General features: G+C 37.6%; 1 protein-coding gene across 2 annotated transcripts in view; it reads right to left on the reverse strand.

The window, feature by feature from the left end:
- Window positions 1-4,512: 4,512 nt before the first annotated feature.
- The window catches only part of LOC106021521 (cell surface glycoprotein CD200 receptor 1), a 34,667-nt gene continuing 20,432 nt past the window's right edge, over window positions 4,513-18,747 (reverse strand). The window contains exons 5-7 of one of the 2 annotated variants that reach the window (XM_040750776.1): window positions 7,348-7,450; window positions 6,791-6,836; window positions 4,513-6,124 (exon numbers count right to left, since the gene is read on the reverse strand). In XM_040750776.1, the coding sequence (XP_040606710.1) occupies window positions 6,053-6,124; window positions 6,791-6,836; window positions 7,348-7,450 (221 nt within the window). In that variant the 3' untranslated portion in view covers window positions 4,513-6,052. The remainder of the gene's footprint in view (window positions 6,125-6,790; window positions 6,837-7,347; window positions 7,451-18,747) is intronic. The other variant, XM_040750775.1, reaches the window with a different exon arrangement.

Raw genomic sequence — 18,747 nt, forward strand, 5'->3', positions numbered from 1 at the left:
ATAAACACATACACAAACACATGAAAACACGCATACACATAGAAATACAGAATTTCATTAAAATAAATACAAAGCAAAATTCTTCATTGATCTACCTGATACAAATATTTATGACTTTAATTGTAAACAACTATATAAGTAAAACAGTCAACTAAGTCATAGATCTTTGCTCTACTTGATAGTAAAAACATATCATTCACTTTGGATGCCATTCTGACTAAAGAGGCAACACTCTCTCATGTAGGTAGAATATAAGTGACCTAGTCTGGGTTGTCTGAGGTTAGTGGCAGTCTTTTGAGATGACCAAAGAGCTGTTTTGATACATGCTTACACAGAAACCCAGCATGAACTAAGTCTAGGAGAGTGATTAAGTGGGGCTGCACGAGAAGAGCACATGCAGTTAACAGTGGAGTGGGAAAGATAAGACACACGTGTCACCCAATACACAGAACAAATGGGGAGCTGGCTGTTGAAGCGTTTGGAAAACACGGTGTTGATGGGATAATGCATAAGGATATATGGCTGCATTCTGAAACATAATCCTTAAAAGGAGATGAGATGTGGAGATATGGGACACAAGTCTCTTGCTACTGTCCAAGGGAAGGGTAATAAGTTAAGACAGGACCTGGTCAGGGAGTGAGATGCAAGGACATGTCCAGATAGAACAGCTGATGTCAGACATCCCAGTTTTGTACTGACATGGGTTAATGCCAATAGCCATGAAAATACTATATGGAAGTCTATTGTTTTGTAAACTAATAAAATTTATTTTTGAGATTTTGTATATAAGTAATGAATTTACATCATTCCCATCTCATTTTCACTCCCATCCAGTTCCTCCCATGCCTTCCCACTCCCTCTGAATTTCATGACCTCTTCTTCAATTATTATTGTTACATACCACACACACAAACACACACACACACACACACACACACACACACACACATACACACACCTACCTACTGAGTCCATTTAGTGTTATTTGTATGTACATGTGTTTAGGATTGACAAGCTGAGATTAGAAGACCTATCAGGAATCTGAAATAGAACTAATTCTCCACCCAAATGTCAGTATTAGCTTCTTCATATTTTTTATTTCACCTTTTTCCACTGTTCTATGTGTTTCCAGCTATAGCAATTTAGGATATGCTGTCTCCCACCACAAACAGGCTTTCTTCGTGGAGTGTGAAGATGAAGACTGATGACATTTTCCCACAGGTTGAGGCTTCTGCTCACACATTCTCTTTGCTAAACAAGAAATAGCCTGGTCCTTTGGGTTTATCCTGTGGTGCCCTCCAACCCCCCATGGTTAACACTGGTTCCTCCTTGGTTAGCCAAAAGGAGCAATTGGGGTTACCTTATTATGAAAAAGAGTCAATATGATATCTACATTTAATTATTCAATGTATAGATTATCACCAGTGGCTGATATCAGCCATGTGATAGACCACTTCTTTGGTGCTTTGGTGGTCAAAGTGACAGTATTTGCATTTGTACCTTATTTTCCTCATCCACCCTGAGGTTTGAATTGACTTTTGCACACATAATAACACAGAGGTCAGATTTGACTCACATACAGCATATGTATATACAGCTTCTCCAACACTGTTGGGGAGACAATTCTTTCACCATTGTGTATTCTTGTGAGAAGTCAGTTAACATAAATATGTATGGGTTGGGGCTGGAAAGACAGACCAGTGATGACTTACTGCTCTTAAAGGAAATTACAAAATGCAGTTACTTAAGGAAAATGTTCTCCTTAAACTATATTTTAATGCAAGAGACTCAGTTCCATTCCCAGCACCCTAGTCAGGCAACTCACAACTTTCTATAATTCCACTCCATGCTTCTGACCTCCTAGGGCAACTAGAGCCATATGCACATACCTGCATGCCAACACAGACACATATAAGTAAAACTAAATCTTTAAAATATTCATGAATTTATTTCTGCTGTCTTTGTTACATTGTACTAGTTTAGATACTTTATAGCAATAGCATGCAATTTTAGTTAGTGTGGCTTTGTAATGTATTTTGAAATCAGAAAGTGTGATGTCCCCAGTTTTGTTTTTTATTTATAATTGTTTTGGCTATTCAGAAATTTTTATAGGTCCATACGGATGCCAGAAAATTTTCTATTTCTATAAAATATGCGTTGTGATTTTGATATTTATTGAGTCTGTAGATCTTTTGACTTACTGTTGTAAGTTTTCCAGTCTATGAATAAACAAAATGTTTTCATCAGTGTTTTGTAGTTTTTAGTACTTTTTTACTTCCTTAATTAAAATTCTAAGGACTTTATTCTCTTTGATATTACTGTATATAAAATTTACTTTTCAACTTCCTTTACAGATAGATTGCTATCAGGGTATAAATATACAACCAACTTTTCTGTGTTAATAAAAAATTTTCATAAGTGTGTGAAAATTATATATCTTTGGACAACTAGTAGATCAAAGAATAAATCAAAAGGAAAAGTTAAAAACTTAAAGTTATAATGCTGAATACCTACTTTTTAAAAAATATCAAATGAAAAATATAACTACATTTCAAAAGCTGGAAAAAGAAAATACACTAAACTGCAAGTTAACATAAGGAATGAAACAATAAAGGTTCAATGCGAAGGCTGGGGGTGTAGATTAATGGCATAGTGCTTGATTAACATAGGTAAGGCCCTGGTTCAATTCCTAATATGAAAGAAAGAAAGAAAGAAAGAAAGAAAGAAAGAAAGAAAGAAAGAAAGAGTATGAGACAGCAAGAGAGAAGGGGAGAAGGAAGGAAGGGAGAGGAGAGGAGGGAAGGAGGGAGATGAAGAACAGAAAATAATAGAAAAAATTAATGAAACTGAAATTTGGACTTTTAAAACATATATAAACAAAGCTGATACCTATAAATTTACCAAGAAAAAAGAGAGAGAGAGAAGACACAGATACATAATGCCAAAATGAAAAAGGGAGCATTACAACTGCTAACATAGAAACAAAAATATCATAAGAAAGACAGGAACAGTGGTTCACATCTGTGATCCCAGCTCTTGGGCGGTGGAGGCAAGAGGGTTGAGAGGGTGGCATAGTGATATCCCTGTCTCTGTACTACTGTACATATATTGATGATACTACTGTAATAATAATAATAATGATAATCAAAAATTAAAATATCATTAGAGACTACCACGAATGATTGCAAACTGCCAACTAGTAGGGAATCTGAGAAACATGTGAACCACAAAAAAGTAGTATGAGTAAACTAAAAGTTCGGATAAACACAACTAGTAGTAAGATTAAATTAACTCCCAATCAAAAATAAATAAGAGTTCAGGATCTGAAGGTTTCCCTGGAAAGTTCTAACATTTAAAGAACAAGTACCAAGCCTTCCAACCTCTTCCCAAGATCTGTAGTTTTCCAGTCCTATTTCACACTAACATCAAAACTAAAACATCATAAGAAATGAAAACTATAACCCAATATTCTTGATGGAACTAATGACTCCCAGGTGTTCCTTCGCATCTGAGTGGCAGCATCCACAACACTTGAGTTCTGTATGTCTACATACCACCCAGGTCTGTTGCCACATCATTCAGTAGCAGGACAAGAATGTCTAGATGACCAAATACAGGTAAAAACTTCCTGTGCAGCAGCTGCCTCTGCTATTTCCTTCTTCACAGACATCAGGACTCAGTTTCTCTGCCTCCTCCATGTGAACTGAAGACCAATGGCTCTCCCAGAATATTCTAGGCCTTCAGTAACAGCTTGGGACTGCTAAGACACCCAGGCTCATGAACTGAGCAGTTATTAGATTCTCCACTTTTTCTTGTGTGAAAATAGCCATCTAATAAATATATGTTCTCTTCTACTAGAAAAGTCTAACTAATACAAAGATAAAGCCTAGGGAGCCTGCACAGGACTGACCTTGGCCCTCTGCATGTGGGTGCGGGTGACAAGGGTGACAGTTGTGTAGCTTGGTCTGTTTGTGGATCCCCTCCAGCAAGTGGGATCAGGACCTGTCCCTGGCTCTTGAACAAGCTTTTGGAAACCGGTTCCCCATGCTGGGAAGCCTTGCCTAGCATTGGGGAGGAGATTAGTCCTGCCTCAAATTGATGTGCCATGTGTTTTTTACTCTAAAGGGAGACCTGCCCTTTCTCAATAGAGGAGGAGTTGATGCAGGAATAATAGGCAGGAAGTGGGGGAAGGGAGGCAGAGGAGAAGAGGGAGGGGAAACTGTGGTTAGTATGTAAAATAAGTTAAGAAATTTAATTAAAAAGTTTAAAAAAGGATAAACCTTAAATTTCAACTATACTTCCATACTACTATTTTTAGATGTTCATAAATAAAACATAGCCATAAATACATGAATGTTATAATGCATAACTTCCAAAGTGGAGTGAGGGTGGTGAGAAATAGGAAGAAGGAAAAGATATGATTTTCCAGAAAGAAAAGAAAAAATACTTACGTATACAAAACAATTAACTTAAATGTCTCAGCTGGAATACATGAAGAGTGAATGAGCCTTGTTTTAATTTCTACCATTTTATTGTAATTAAAAAGATTTTTGTGTATATGTTGCCACATAGTTGTAATCACAGTTCGTGGAAGGCCAGCCTGACCTCTATGGTGAGTCAAGGAACTACCTTCGATATAAGCAAGGTCTTGTCTCAAAAGAACAAAGCAAACAAAGTAAGATTTTTTAAAGTACCATCTTAAATATTTTCCCTGATATAAAGGGGAACAGATTTATTTTTAACAAGTAAAAAATAATTTACATTATTAATATTTGTATTTCCCGTATCTCTCTCTTAACCAAAATGGAGGGAACTTATATACCCATTATCATTCTTTTATTGTGTAAATACCTCCAAGTTGTCCCACCTACAGAGATAGTCCAAAGACACTTGCTATTTGATAAATACATCAGAATAGAATGTTAAAAGTACACAACTCATAACATGTGTAAAACTGTTATGCATGAGATGTCAGCATCTCTGTAGCTATACAAGGAGTTGAAAATTACTGTCATTACAAAAGCTGTCTTTCTCTTGAAGACATGACAAAGACATGAATCCACTTCTAAAAATAATAGAGTTAATATCATAATCTTAAGACACATCAACCAACTGCTTAATTAAAATGGGATAGAAACTGTGGAGGTGAGAATATTAAAGATACAAGAATAAGAACATGGAGAAAGACACATTCAAACACAATTGGCGGGAATGTAAATTGGCACAGTTTAACTAATCTATTGATAATAAAAATACTGACAAGACAATTACACTCAAAGAAATCTCACAATGTACTCAAATAATGTAGAGATTACCCACAAGAAACATTCTATTTGATATTGTATAATACCAAACACAAAACAAAATCTAAAGGCCCATCCAAGGACCATGATTAATTAAATTACAATATAATCATACATAGAATTTTACATAGACATTAAAAGAATGAGGTAGTTTTGCTTATGCTGTTATATAAAGTTTCCCAAGACTCACATTATTAACTTTTATAAGTCAAGCATTCCAGCATGTTTTGACGAAGAGCTGTCTTGACAAAATGATGTGTGTGTATATACATATGTAAATAAACATATAAATGCACACATAAACCATTGGCATGTCATATACAGAGAAATTTTTTGGAAGAATTCATGAGAAACTCTTTAGTAATGATTGTTCCTTTTGTAGTTATGTCTTAAAGAAATTCAGTTTTCATCATACTGTATTGCACAATTTGATATTGTGTCATAACCTTGTGCTTTCTTTGCAATAATTACATCAGTTCTTCAAAGAACTAACTGGTAGCAGCAAAGATTCCAAACCTCCAGTCACAGAAGAATACAGATGCAAATCCATTAGAACATTTGTGGTTTCTAATAACTTTTGAAGAGCTAATTCCCAAGTCATCTTTCCATTGTAGAATTTTAAGGAAAGCAAAACAGTAATTATGTCTCTTGATTCATTTTTTCTTTGTGCTAGTTTTCAGTGACTGATAAAGCAAGCCAGTCTGTGCCGTTGACTTCACCTTGCGATGCTGGACATGCCTCCGCCTTGGTCACAGTGTCATAGAGTGGATTGCTCTTCTCTGTGTAGCTAGCATAAGGTTGCATTTCATCCTTGGAAAAAGCTCAAAGTCAAAATCCATTTAAAGAGCCAGAAATCATGACCCAAATCACCCCTTTTTTTCTACCATGTTAGCATCTACAAGTAATGCTTTTATATATATATATATATATATATATATATATATATACATACATGACTCATGTGAACAAGGTTTTGTTCTAATAATCTGTCAAAACATTTGTTGATTATCTATGTTTTGGGTGAGATGGTTGGTGGGGAAAAGTAGAAATGTAAAGGAATGGGGTGATGTGAGAAGTATTTCAAAGGGATGAGTCAAAGACAGTAAGAAGCTGGTTATAGGAGACTAAGGGTCAGGCTGTTTAAAGCCTGGAGAAGAGAAAATTGATGGTGGTGCTGAAAGGGGGAAGTCCAGAATTAGACACAAGTTCCTGGAGAAGGAAACACCTACTTGATTTCTCCAGAGATTACAGTCCAATAGGACAAAAGTGACAAAGGTGCAATTTTTCTGTTGAAAAAGTGTATTGGATAGATTATAAATAGTATTTAATAGGTAACTAGCAGATTAAGTAAATTTGACTACTAACAATGTAAAATCAGAATTGTTTTGTTCAACTAAAACATGAATATTAATGCAAATTACAGATTATGCTGCCAGATTAAAACCATGTGGCTTTAACATTTACGAATATTCTTTCACTTATCTTACCTCCTCAACAACTGGAGAAGCTTCTGGTCTTGTCCATTTACATTTTCTAAAAAAATGAAATAAAATAATCTGGAGTGGATGCAAGCAGCATCATTGTTTAGAATAAACAATTATAGTATCGAACTATTCTGATAACTATTATGTAAGTCTCAGTAAATCAGAAATGAATAGAATACAATTGATTTGCAGTTATTATAAAAATAATAAAATTCTGAATCTGAGATTAAAAAAGCAAAATCTTGAGATGGGAACTTGATGCAATAAAATATATGTGATACAATCTCTTTGTTACATAAAAAGAATCATGGTAATTATTTTCTCAAATTAAAAAATAACATACCCAGATTCTCAACCCTTACTGGCTTGACTCACAGTGATTGCACACCAGAGCAGCTCACTAAAGACTGTCACCATGCAAAGTTATTCCAGATTAACACTTCACGTGTTCCTTTTGCTTATGAGAACACTGTTGTTACTCTCAGTGTATCAGGCAGTCCCATATATTCCTCAGCTTTTTCTAATCCAATAAGATTGAAGAAAAAATTATCAGTTAATACCTGAAGTCACTGCTTTTCCAAAGCCAAAAGCATCCTGCGATGATCAAAATAAAAATGATAGATAGGATGATGTATGAAATATATGATCCTAATGCCTTGCCTCCTGTAATGACAGACAGGAAATTTTATGGTTCAATGGCGATAAATCCAGATAATAGGGTTTTTTCATTGATAAAATGAAGGAGGAATTCATGTCTGGTACTGAAACACACTCAAAACTAGGTGGTGAGAAAAATAATGAGCCCAGGAGAGAGGCACTACCACTGCTGCTTTGCTAAATGGAAGTGATGTCATGCTGTCTTCTAAATACTATAGATAGAGAAAACAGGATATATTCCATGAAAAAACCAGATTTAAATAATACATATCCACTAACCCAGCCCTACAGCAAGTTCCGAAGGAAAACTCCAAACCAAGAGATTTAACTACAACCAGAAAAAACATAGGCAATAGATAATCCCACCTTACCAACAGCCAAAAGAAAAAAAAGAGGTGGAAATACACATATAATTCCACCACCATCAACTATTCCAAAACAAACAAGAATGAGCAATCAATGGTCATTAATATCCCTCAATATTAATGGCCTTAATTCACCCATAAAGAGACACAGGCTAACAGAATGGATTTGAAGACAGAACCCATCCTTCTGCTGCATACAATAAACACACCTCAGCCTGAAAGACAGACATTACCTCAGAGTTAAGTGTTGGGAAAAGATTTTCCAATCAAATGGATCCAAGAAACAAGCTGGGGAAGAAGTCATAATATCTAACAAATTAGAGTTTAAAATAAAAATCAATCAAAAAAAATGAACAAGGGCATTTTATACTCATCACAGGAGAAATCCACTAAGATGAAGTTTCAATTTTGAATATCTATGCCACAAATACAAAGACACCCAATTCATAAAACAAACATTACTAAAACTTAAATCACATATAAAGCCATATACACTTGTAGAGGGAGACTTCAACACCCCACTCTCACCTCTAGAGAGGACTACCAGACAGAAACTTAACAAAGAAGCAAAGGAACTAACAGAAGTTATAACCCAATTGGGATTAACAGACACCTATAGAACATTCCATCCAAATAGGAAAGAATATTCCTTCTTGTCAGTGCCACATGAAACCTTCTCAAAAATCGACCACATACTTGGCAATATATCAAACCTCAGCAGGTGCAAAAAAATTGGAATAACTTCATGCACCTTAACAGACCACCATGCATTAAAATTAGAATTCAACAATTACACAAATTGCAGAAACCCTACAAACTCATGGAAATTGAATAATTCACAGTTGCACCATTCCTGGGTCAAAGAAGAAATTAAAAAAGAAATTAAAGACTTCCTAGAATTCAATGAGAATGAATACACAGTATACCTAAACTTATGGAATACTTTGAAAGCAGTGCTACAGGAGGAAGTTCATAGCAGTAAGTGCCCACATGAAGAAACTGGAGAATACTTATACTAGAGAATTAACAACACAGCTGAAAGCTCTAGAACACAAGGAAGGAAACTCACCCAGGAGGAGTAGATACCAGGAAATAATCAAATTGCCAGCTGAAATCAGTAAAGCAGAAACTAGGAAAATGATACAAAGAATCAATGTAACAAAAAGTTGGTTCTTTGAGAATCAACAAGATAGGCAAACCTTTATCCAAATTCACCAAACAGCAGAGTGTGAACATGCAAATTAACAAAATCAGAAACGAAAAGGGGGACATAACAACAGACACTGAGGAAATCCAGAGAATCATCAGGTCATACTTTGAAAACCTGTACTTCAAAAAATTCAAAATTTAAAGAAAATGGACAATTTTCTGGAGAGATATCACTTGCCAAAATTAAATTAAGAACATATAAGCAATTTAAATAGACCTATAATACCTAAGGAAATAGAAGCAGTCATCAAAAGTCTCCCAACCAAAAAAAAAAGCCCAGGGCCAGATGGCCTCAGTGCAGAATTCTACCAGACATTCAAAGAACAGCTTATACCAATTCTTCTCAAAGTATTCCATGCAATAGAAGAAGAAGGGTCTTTGCCAAACTCTTTCTATGAGGCTTCAATAACATTGCTACCCAAACCATAAAAAGACACAACTAAGAAAGAGAACTTCAGACCAGTATCCCTCATGAACACTGATGCAAAAATACTCAATAAAATACTGGCAAATCGAATCCAAGAACACATCAGAAAAATCATCCACCATGACCAAGTAGAATTCATCCCAGGCATGTAGGGATGGAACAACATTAGAAAAGCCATCAACGTAATCCACCATATAAACAAACCGAGAAACAAAAATCACTTGATCATCTCACTAGATGCTGAAAAAGCCTTTGACAAAATCCAACACCCATTCATGATAAAGGTCTTGGAGAGATCAGGGACAACAGGAACTTACCTTAACACAATAAAAGCTATATACAGCAAACCAACTGACAACATCAAACTAAATAGACAGAAACTCAACGCAATTCCTCAAAGATCAGGAACAAGAAAAGGCTGTCCACTCTCTTCATACCTCTTCAATATTGCCCTTGAAGTTCTAGCTAGGGCAATATGACAACAAAAGGAGATCAAGGGGACACAAATTGGAAAGGAAGAGGTAAAACTTTCACTATTTGCAGATGATATGATAGTTTACATAAGTGACCCAAAAAAACCTCTACCAAGGAACTCCTACACTTCAGCAAAGTGGCAGGATACAAGATCAACTCAAGAAAATCAGTAGCCCTACTATATACAGATGGTAAAAGGGCTGAGCAAGAAATCAGAGAAACATCACCCTTTACAATAGCCACAAACAACATAGAATACCTTGGGGCAATGCTAACCAAACAAGGGAAAGACCTATATCACAAGAACTTTGAGTCTTTAAAGAAAGAAATTAAAGAAGACACCAGATGGAAATATCTCCCATGCTCTAGATAGGTAGAATCAACACAGTAAAAATGGCAATCTTGCCAAAATAAATATACAGATTTAATGCAATCCCCATTAAAATCGTAGCACAATTCTTCACAGACCTTGAAAAAACAATAATCAACTTCATATGGAAAAACAAAAGACCCAGGATAACCAAAACAACCCTGTTCAATGAGGCAACATCTGGAGGCATCACCATCCCTGACTTCAAGCTCTATTACAGAGCTATAGTCCTGAAAACAGCTTGGTATTGGCACAAAAATACACAGACCAATGGAATCAAACTGAACAGCCAGACATTAACCCATCCATGTATGAACATCTGATGTTTGACAAAGAGGCTAAAATTATACAATGGAAAAAAAAGCATGTTCAACAAATGGTGTTGGCATAACTGGAGGCTGACATGTAGGAGACTTCAGATAGATCCATGTCTATTGCCATGCACAAAACTTAAGTCCAAATGGATCAAAGACCTCAACATAAATCCAGCCACTCTGAACTTGTTAGAAGAGAAAGTGGAAGGCACTCTTGAACCAACTGGTAAAGGAGACTGCTTCCTGAACATAATTCCAGTAACACAGATGCTAAGATTACTAATTAATAAATGGGACCTCCTGAAACTGAGAAGCTTCTGTAATGCAAAGGACACAGTCAGCAAGACAAAAAGGCACCCCACAGAATGGGAAAAGATATTCACTAACCCCACATCTGACAGAGGGCTGATCTCCAAAATTTACAAAGAACTCAAGAAGCAAGTCTCCAAAACACCAAAGGATCCAATCAAAAACTTGGGTACAGAACTAAATAGAGAATTCTCAGTAGAGAAGTCTAAAATGGCTGAGAGACACTTAAGAAAGTGCTCAACATCCCTAGCCATCCGGGAAATGCAAATCAAAACAACTCTGAGAAACCATCTCACTCCTGTCAAATGGCTAAAATCAAAAACTCCAATGGCAATTTATGCTGGAGAGGATGTGGAGAAAGGGGAGCACTCCTCCACTGCTGGTGGTAGTGCCGACTTGTACAGCCACTTTGGAAATCTGTATGAGGATTCCTCAGGAAAATGGGAATCAGTCTACCACACGACCCAACAATTCCACGCTTAGGCATTTACCCAAATTCATACAACAAGGATGTCTGTTCCACTATGTTCATAGCAGCATTATTTGTAATAGCCAGAACCTGGAAGCAACCTAGATGCCCCTCAACTGAAGAGTGGATAGATAAAATGTACATTTACACAATGGAATATTATTCAGCAGAAAAAAAACCAATGGAATCTTGAAATTTGCAAGCAAGTGGATGGCACTAGAAGAAACCATTCTGAGTAAGGTAACCCAGTCACAGAAAGACAAACATGGTATGTACTCACTCATTTATGGATTTTAGACATGAATCAGGGGAGTACCAGCCTACAATCCCATTCCCAGAGAGTCTAGGAAACAGAACCTTCATCCAGCGATTGATGAAAGCAGAGGCAGATACCCACAGATAAACACTGAACTGAACTCCTGGAATCCAGTGTCAGAAAGGGAGAACTTATGGCCAAAGGAGTTAAGACTGGGTTAGTTAACCCACAGAAACAGTTGACCTGAACAAGGGGGAACACCTGGACCCCAGATTGATGGCTGTGTGGAAAGAATGGGTCTGACCCAGACCCCCTAAATATGGGTGTCAGTGAGGAGGCCTAGGTAATCTATGGGGCCTTGGGTAGTATTTATCCCTGGCATACAAATAGACTTTCAGTGCCCATGCCACAATGTGGGATGCTTTCTCAGCCTGGACTATTGAAGGAAGGCCTATACCCTACCCTGGATGAAATGACAGACTCTGGAGATCCACCATGGAGTGCCTCATCCTCCCTGGGGATCAGAGTGGAGGTTGGATGGGGAACTAGGGGTGGTCTGGTAGGGAGGTATGGGGAGGAGGGGAGGGAGATGTAGCTGGGATTGAAGTGTGAAACAAGCTTGTTTCCAACTTAAAAAAAGGAAGGAAAGAAAAGAAAAAATATGATGTAGGACATTCTTCTATTACTTGCTATTTTGCAGTATACTAAGCCACCCTGTTTCCTCAGATAGAAAAAGGAAGGGACTGGCAGATTACCCTGGAAGTCAGAACATTTTGAATGATATTCATATTTATACAGCTGTGAATGAGAAGTCATGTTGTGCAAAGAGTTTGCTCCTAGCTGTCATATTGTATTCAGCAACTCAATATAAAGCTGTGGATGGAGCCCTTCCAGGCCCCCAGCTCCAGCGACCCCAGCTTCAGGAAAGGCATAAGCCCTTCCAGGCCCCCACCTCCGGCGACCCCAGCTTCAGTTTCAGCGTCCCCAGCTTCAGTTTCAGCGTCCCCAGCTTCAGCTTCAGGAAAGAAGGAGAGCAGTGGAGACAGAAAGACCTCACCTGCACCCACTGGAAGCAGAGGTGGGAAGAAGACAGAATAAGAGCACACTCAGCAATAGAAAGACCAACATGACCCCACCAGAATCTAGAGACCCAACGCTAGCAAGACCTGAAAAGTACTACATAGATGAAGCAGAGGAGACAGACCTTAAAAATTATTTTATGAAGATGATAGAGACCCTCAAAGAGGAAATCTCTTAAAGAAATAGAAGAAAAAACAAACAAAAAAATCCATGAAATGGGGGGAAAATGTCAAGAAATAAACAAAGATCTCAAAGAATCTAAAGACTACCAAGAAAAAATAACCAAACAAATGAAGGAAACAACTCAAACAGTTGAAGGATTGAAAGCTGAAATAGAAACAATAAAGAAAACACAGAAAGAGGGGATGCTGTAAATAGAAAAGCTGGGTAAACGATCAGGAACTACAGATGCAAGTATCACCAATAGAATACAAGAGATGGAAGAGAGAATCTCAGGTGTTGAAGACTCATTAGAGGATATACAGTAGTCAACCAAAAAAAATCTCAAAACCAACAAATTCCTAACACAAAATGGGACACCATGAAGGAAGCCAAACCTGAGAATATTAGGTATAAAAGAAGGCGAAGAAATACAGCTCAAAGGTACAGAAAACATATTCAGCAAAATCATAGAAGAAAACTTCCCTAACCTAAAGAAAGATATGCCTATGAAAATACAAGAATCTTACAGAACACTAAATAGGCTGGACCAGAAAAAGAAGTCACCTCGCAATATAATAATCAAAATATCAAACCTACAGAATAAAGAGAATATATTAAGAGCATCTAAAGAAAAAGGCCAAATAACATATAAAGGCAGGCCTATCCAAATTACACCTAACTTCTCAATAGAAACTATGAAAGCCAGAAGATCCTGGACAGATGTCATACAAATGCTAAGGGAACAAGGATGCCAGCCCATACTACTATATCCAGCAAAGCTTTCAATTACCATAGATGGGGAAAACAAAATATTCCATGACAAAGCCAGATTTAAACAATACATATCCATGAATCCAGCTCTACAGAAAGTGCTGGAAGGAAAACCTAGACCCAATGAAGATAACTACACTCACAAAGACACAGGCAATAGATAATCTCACTTTACCAAACACCAAAAGAAAAAGGGAGGAGAACATACACACAGTAACACCACTATCAATAAATCAAGCACAAACAAGAATCATCAATCAATGGTCATTAATATCCCTCAATGTCAATGGTCTCAACTTGCCTATAAAAAGATACAGACTAGCAGAATGGATGCAAAGACAGAACCCATCCTTCTGCTGCATACAAGAAGCACATCTCAACTTCAAAGACAGACGTTACCTCAGAGTAAAGGGTTGGGAAAAGAATTTCCAATCAAACGGGCCCAAAAAACAAGTGGGTGTAGCAATCCTAATATCTAACAAACTAGACTTCAAATTAAAATCAATCAAAAGAGATGAAGAAGGACATTTCATATTCATCAAAGGAAAAGTACATCAAGATGAAGTCTCAATTTTGAACATCTATGTCCCAAATACAAAGGCACCTACATTCATGAAAGAAACATTATTAAAACTCAAATCGCACATAAAATCTCACACACAAGTAGTAGGAGATTTCAACACTCTGCTGTCACTACTAGACAGGACCTCCAGACAGAAACTTAACAAAGAAACAAAAGAACTAAAAGAAGTTATGACCCAACTGGGTTTAACAGACATCTATAGAACATTCCGCCCAAACACAAAGGGATATAATTCCTCTCAGCACCACATGGAACCTTCTCTAAAATTGACCACATAATAGGAAACATAGCAAACCTCCACAGATACAAAAAAAATTAGAATAACCCCCTGTATCTTATCAGACCACCATGCATTAAAATTAGAATTCAACAATAACACAAATCGCAGAAACCCTACAAACTCATAAAAATTGAACAATGCACAACTGCACCATCCCTGGGTAAAGGAAGAAATAAAAAAGAAATTAAATGCTTCCTGGAATTCAATGAGAATGAAGACACAACATACCCAAACTTACGGGACACTCTGAAAGCAGTGCTGAGAGGAAAGTTTATAGCACTAAGCACCCACATGAAGAACCTGAGAACAGTCACACTAGAGAATGAATAGCACAGCTGAATGCTCTAGAACAAAAAAAAAAAAAAGCAAACTCACCCAGGAAGAGCAGATGCCAGGAAATAATGAAATTGAGGGCTGAAATCAATCAAGTAGAACCGAGGAAAACATTGAGAAGAATCAATGAAACAAAGAGTTGCTTCCTTGAGAAAATCAATAAAATAGACAAACATCTGTCCAAACTAACCAAAAGACAAAGAGAGCATGCTAATTAACAAAATCAGAAATGAAAAGGGGGACATAACAATGAACACTGAGGAAATCCAGAGAATCATCAGGGCATACTTTGAAAATCTGTACTCCACAAAATTCAAAAATTTAAAGGAAGGAAATGGACAATTTCCTGGATAGATATCACTTGCCAAAACTAAATCAAGAACAGATAAACAATCTAAACAGACCTATAACCCTTAATGAAATAGAAGCAGTCATCAAAAGTCTCTCAACAAAAAAAAAAAAAAAAAACCCAGGCCCAGATGGCTTCAGTGCAGAATTCTACCAGAAATTCAAAGAAGAGCTAATTCTAGTACTCCTCAAAATATTCCACACAATAGAAGCAGGAGGCTCACTGTCAAACTCTTTTTACGAGGCTACAATTACCTTGATACCCAAGCCACACAAAGATACAACTAAGAAAGAGAACTATAGACCAATTTCCCTCATGAACATCGATGCAAAAATACTCAATAAAATACTAGCAAACCGGATTTAAAAACACATCAGAAAAATCATCCACCATGATCAAGTTGTCTTTATCCCAGGAATGCAGGGATGGTTCAATATTAGAAAATCTATCAATGTAATCCACTATATAAACAAACTGCGAAAGAAAAACCACATGAACATCTCACTAGATGCTGAAAAAGTCTTTGACAAAATCCAGCACCCCTTCATGATAAAGGTCCTAGAGAGATCAGGGATAACAGGAACATACCTGAACATAATAAAAGCAATATACAGTAAACCAACAGCTAACATCAAACACAATTCCTCTAAAATCAGGAACAAGACAAGGCTGTCCACTCTCTCCATATCTCTTCAATATTGTACTTGAAGTCCTAGCTACAGCAATAAGACAAAAAAAGGAGATCAAGGGGATACAAATAGGAAAAGAAGAAGTCAAGCTTTCAAAATTTGCAGATGATATCATAGTTTACATAAGTGATCCGAAAAACTCTGCAAGGGAACTCCTAGAGCTGATAAACACCTTCAGCAAAGTGGCAGGATACAAGGTAAACTCAAAAAAATCAATGGCCCTATTATATACAGATGATGAAGTGGCTGAGAAAGAAATCAGAGAAACGTCACCCTTTACAATAGCCATAAACAGCATCAAATATCTGAGGATAACATTAACCAAAGAAGTGAAAGACCTGTATATTAAGAACTTTGAGTCTTTAAAGAAAGAAATCAAAGAGGATACCAGAAAATGGAAAGATCTCCCATGCTCTTGGATTGGTAGGATCAACATAATAAAAATGGCAATCTTGCCAAAAGCAGTCTACAGATTCAATGCAATCTCTATCAAAATACTGGTACAATTCTTCACAGACATTGAAAGAACAATAATCAACTTCATATGTAAAAACAAAAGGCCCAGGATAGCCAAAACTACCCTATACAATAAAGGAACTTCAGGAGGCATCACCATCCCTGACTTCAAGCTCTATTATAGAGCTATAGTCCTGAGAACTGCTTGGTATTGGCACAAAAATAGACAGGTAGACCAATGAAATTGAATTGAAAACCCTAATTTTAACCCACACACCTATGAACACTTGATTTTTGACAAAGAAGCTAAAACTATACAATGGAAAAAAGAAAGCATCTTCAACAAATGGTGCTGGCATAACTGGGAATTGGTATGCAGAAGACTGCAGATAGGTCCATGTCTATCGCCTTGCACAAAACTGAAGTCCAAATGGATCAAAGACCTCAACATAAATACAAGCAAACTGAAACTCTTAGAAGAGAAAGTGGGAGATACTCTTCAACGAGTTGGTACAGGAGACCACTTCCTGAACATAACACCAGTAGCACAGACGCTGAGATTGACAATTAACAAATGGGACCTCCTGAAACTAAGAAGCTTCTGTAAGGCAAAGGACACAGTCAGCAAGACAAAAAGGCAGTATACAGAATGGGAAAAGATATTCACTAACCCCACATCTGACAGAGGGCTGATCTCCAAAATTTACAAAGAACTCAAGAAGCAAGTCTCCAAAACACCAAAGGATCCAATGAAAAGGTGGAGTACAGAACTAAATAGAGAATTCTCAATAGAGGAGGCTAATATGGCCAAGAGACACTTAAGAAAGTGCTCAACATCCTTAGCCACCAGGGAAATGCAAATCAAAACAACTTTGAGATACCTTCTTACTCCTGTCAGAATGGCTAAAATCAAAAACACCGAAGACAATTTATGCTGGAAAAGATATGGAGAGAGGGGAACACTCCTCCACTCCTAGTGGGAGTGGCAACTCATACACCCACTTTGGAAATCAGTATGAAGATTCCTCAGGAAAATGGGAATCAATCTACCATAAAATCCAGCAATTCCACTCTTAGGCATATATCCAAAAGATGCAAATTCATACAACAAGGACATCTGCTCCACTATGTTCATAGCAGCATTATCTGTAATAGCCAGAACCTGGAAGCAACCTAGATGCCCCTCAACTGAAGAGTGGATAGAGAAAATGTGGTACATTTACACAATGGAATACTATTCAGCAGAAAAAAAAATGGAAATCTTGAAATGTGCGGGTAAATGGATGGCACTAGAAGAAACCATCCTGAGTGAGTTAACCCAGTCACAAAAAGACAAACATGGTATGTACTCACTCATCTATGGATTTTAGACATGGATCAGGATAGTGCCAGTCTGCACTTTCACTGACAGAGATTCTGGGAAACAGGAAAGAACCTAAGAGAGATATGCATGGTACCCCAGAGAAGAGGAATGAGGCAAGATCTTCTGAACAGATTGGAAACACGGCGAGGGTTGGGGGAGAGTGGGAGCTGGGAAGAAAAGAGGGGGAGAAGAGGAAGAGAGAGTAGGTCATGGGAGAACAGGAAGGTTGAGTGGGGGGATAGAGTAGGGGGAAGAGGGAGTCATAGGTTAGAAGACAGATCTGGCACTTGTGAGACCTCTAGATCTGGCAATAGTGAGATCTCTAGTGATCTAAAGGGATGACACCAACTGGCAATAGTGGAAAGACCACCTTAAATGCCCATTCCTGATAATGAACTTGATGTCTACAACCATCCTATAACCTTCATCCAGTGACTGATGGAAGCAGAAACAAACATCCACAGTTAAACACTGAACTGAACCCATGGAACCCAGTGACAGAGAGAGAGGAGCGATGAGCAAATTGGCAATGAATGGGCTGGCAAAACCAGCAGAGACAGCTGATCTGAACAGGGGAGAGCTCTTGGACCCCAGACCGACAGCAGGGAGGCCAGCATGGGACTGACCCAGACCCCCTGAGTGTGAGAGTCAGTGAGGAGGCCAGGGCAACCTATGGGGCCCTGGGCAGTAGATCAGTGTTTATCCCTGGCATACAAACAGACTTTGTGTGTCTATAACACAAAGAGGGATGCTCTCTCAGCCTGGATTGTTAGGGTCGTGCCTGGACCCTGCCCTGAGTGAAATGACAGACTCTAGATATCTCCTATGTGGATGGAAGTGGCGATAGGTGGGAGGCTGGGGGGGGATGTGGGAGGAGGAGAGGGAGAGGGAACTGGGATTGACATGTGAAGCAAGCTATTTAAAATTAAAATAATAAAAAAAAGCTGTGGATATTCTCATTTTGTCATTGTATCACAAGTTTCAAATGTATAAAGAATTTCTGATAAATATTGGCTTCAGAAGACAAGACAGAATGAGCAGGGA

Source organism: Mesocricetus auratus, unplaced genomic scaffold (assembly GCF_017639785.1).
Source record: "Mesocricetus auratus isolate SY011 unplaced genomic scaffold, BCM_Maur_2.0 Super-Scaffold_100008, whole genome shotgun sequence".
Classification (NCBI taxonomy): Eukaryota; Metazoa; Chordata; class Mammalia; order Rodentia; family Cricetidae; genus Mesocricetus; species Mesocricetus auratus.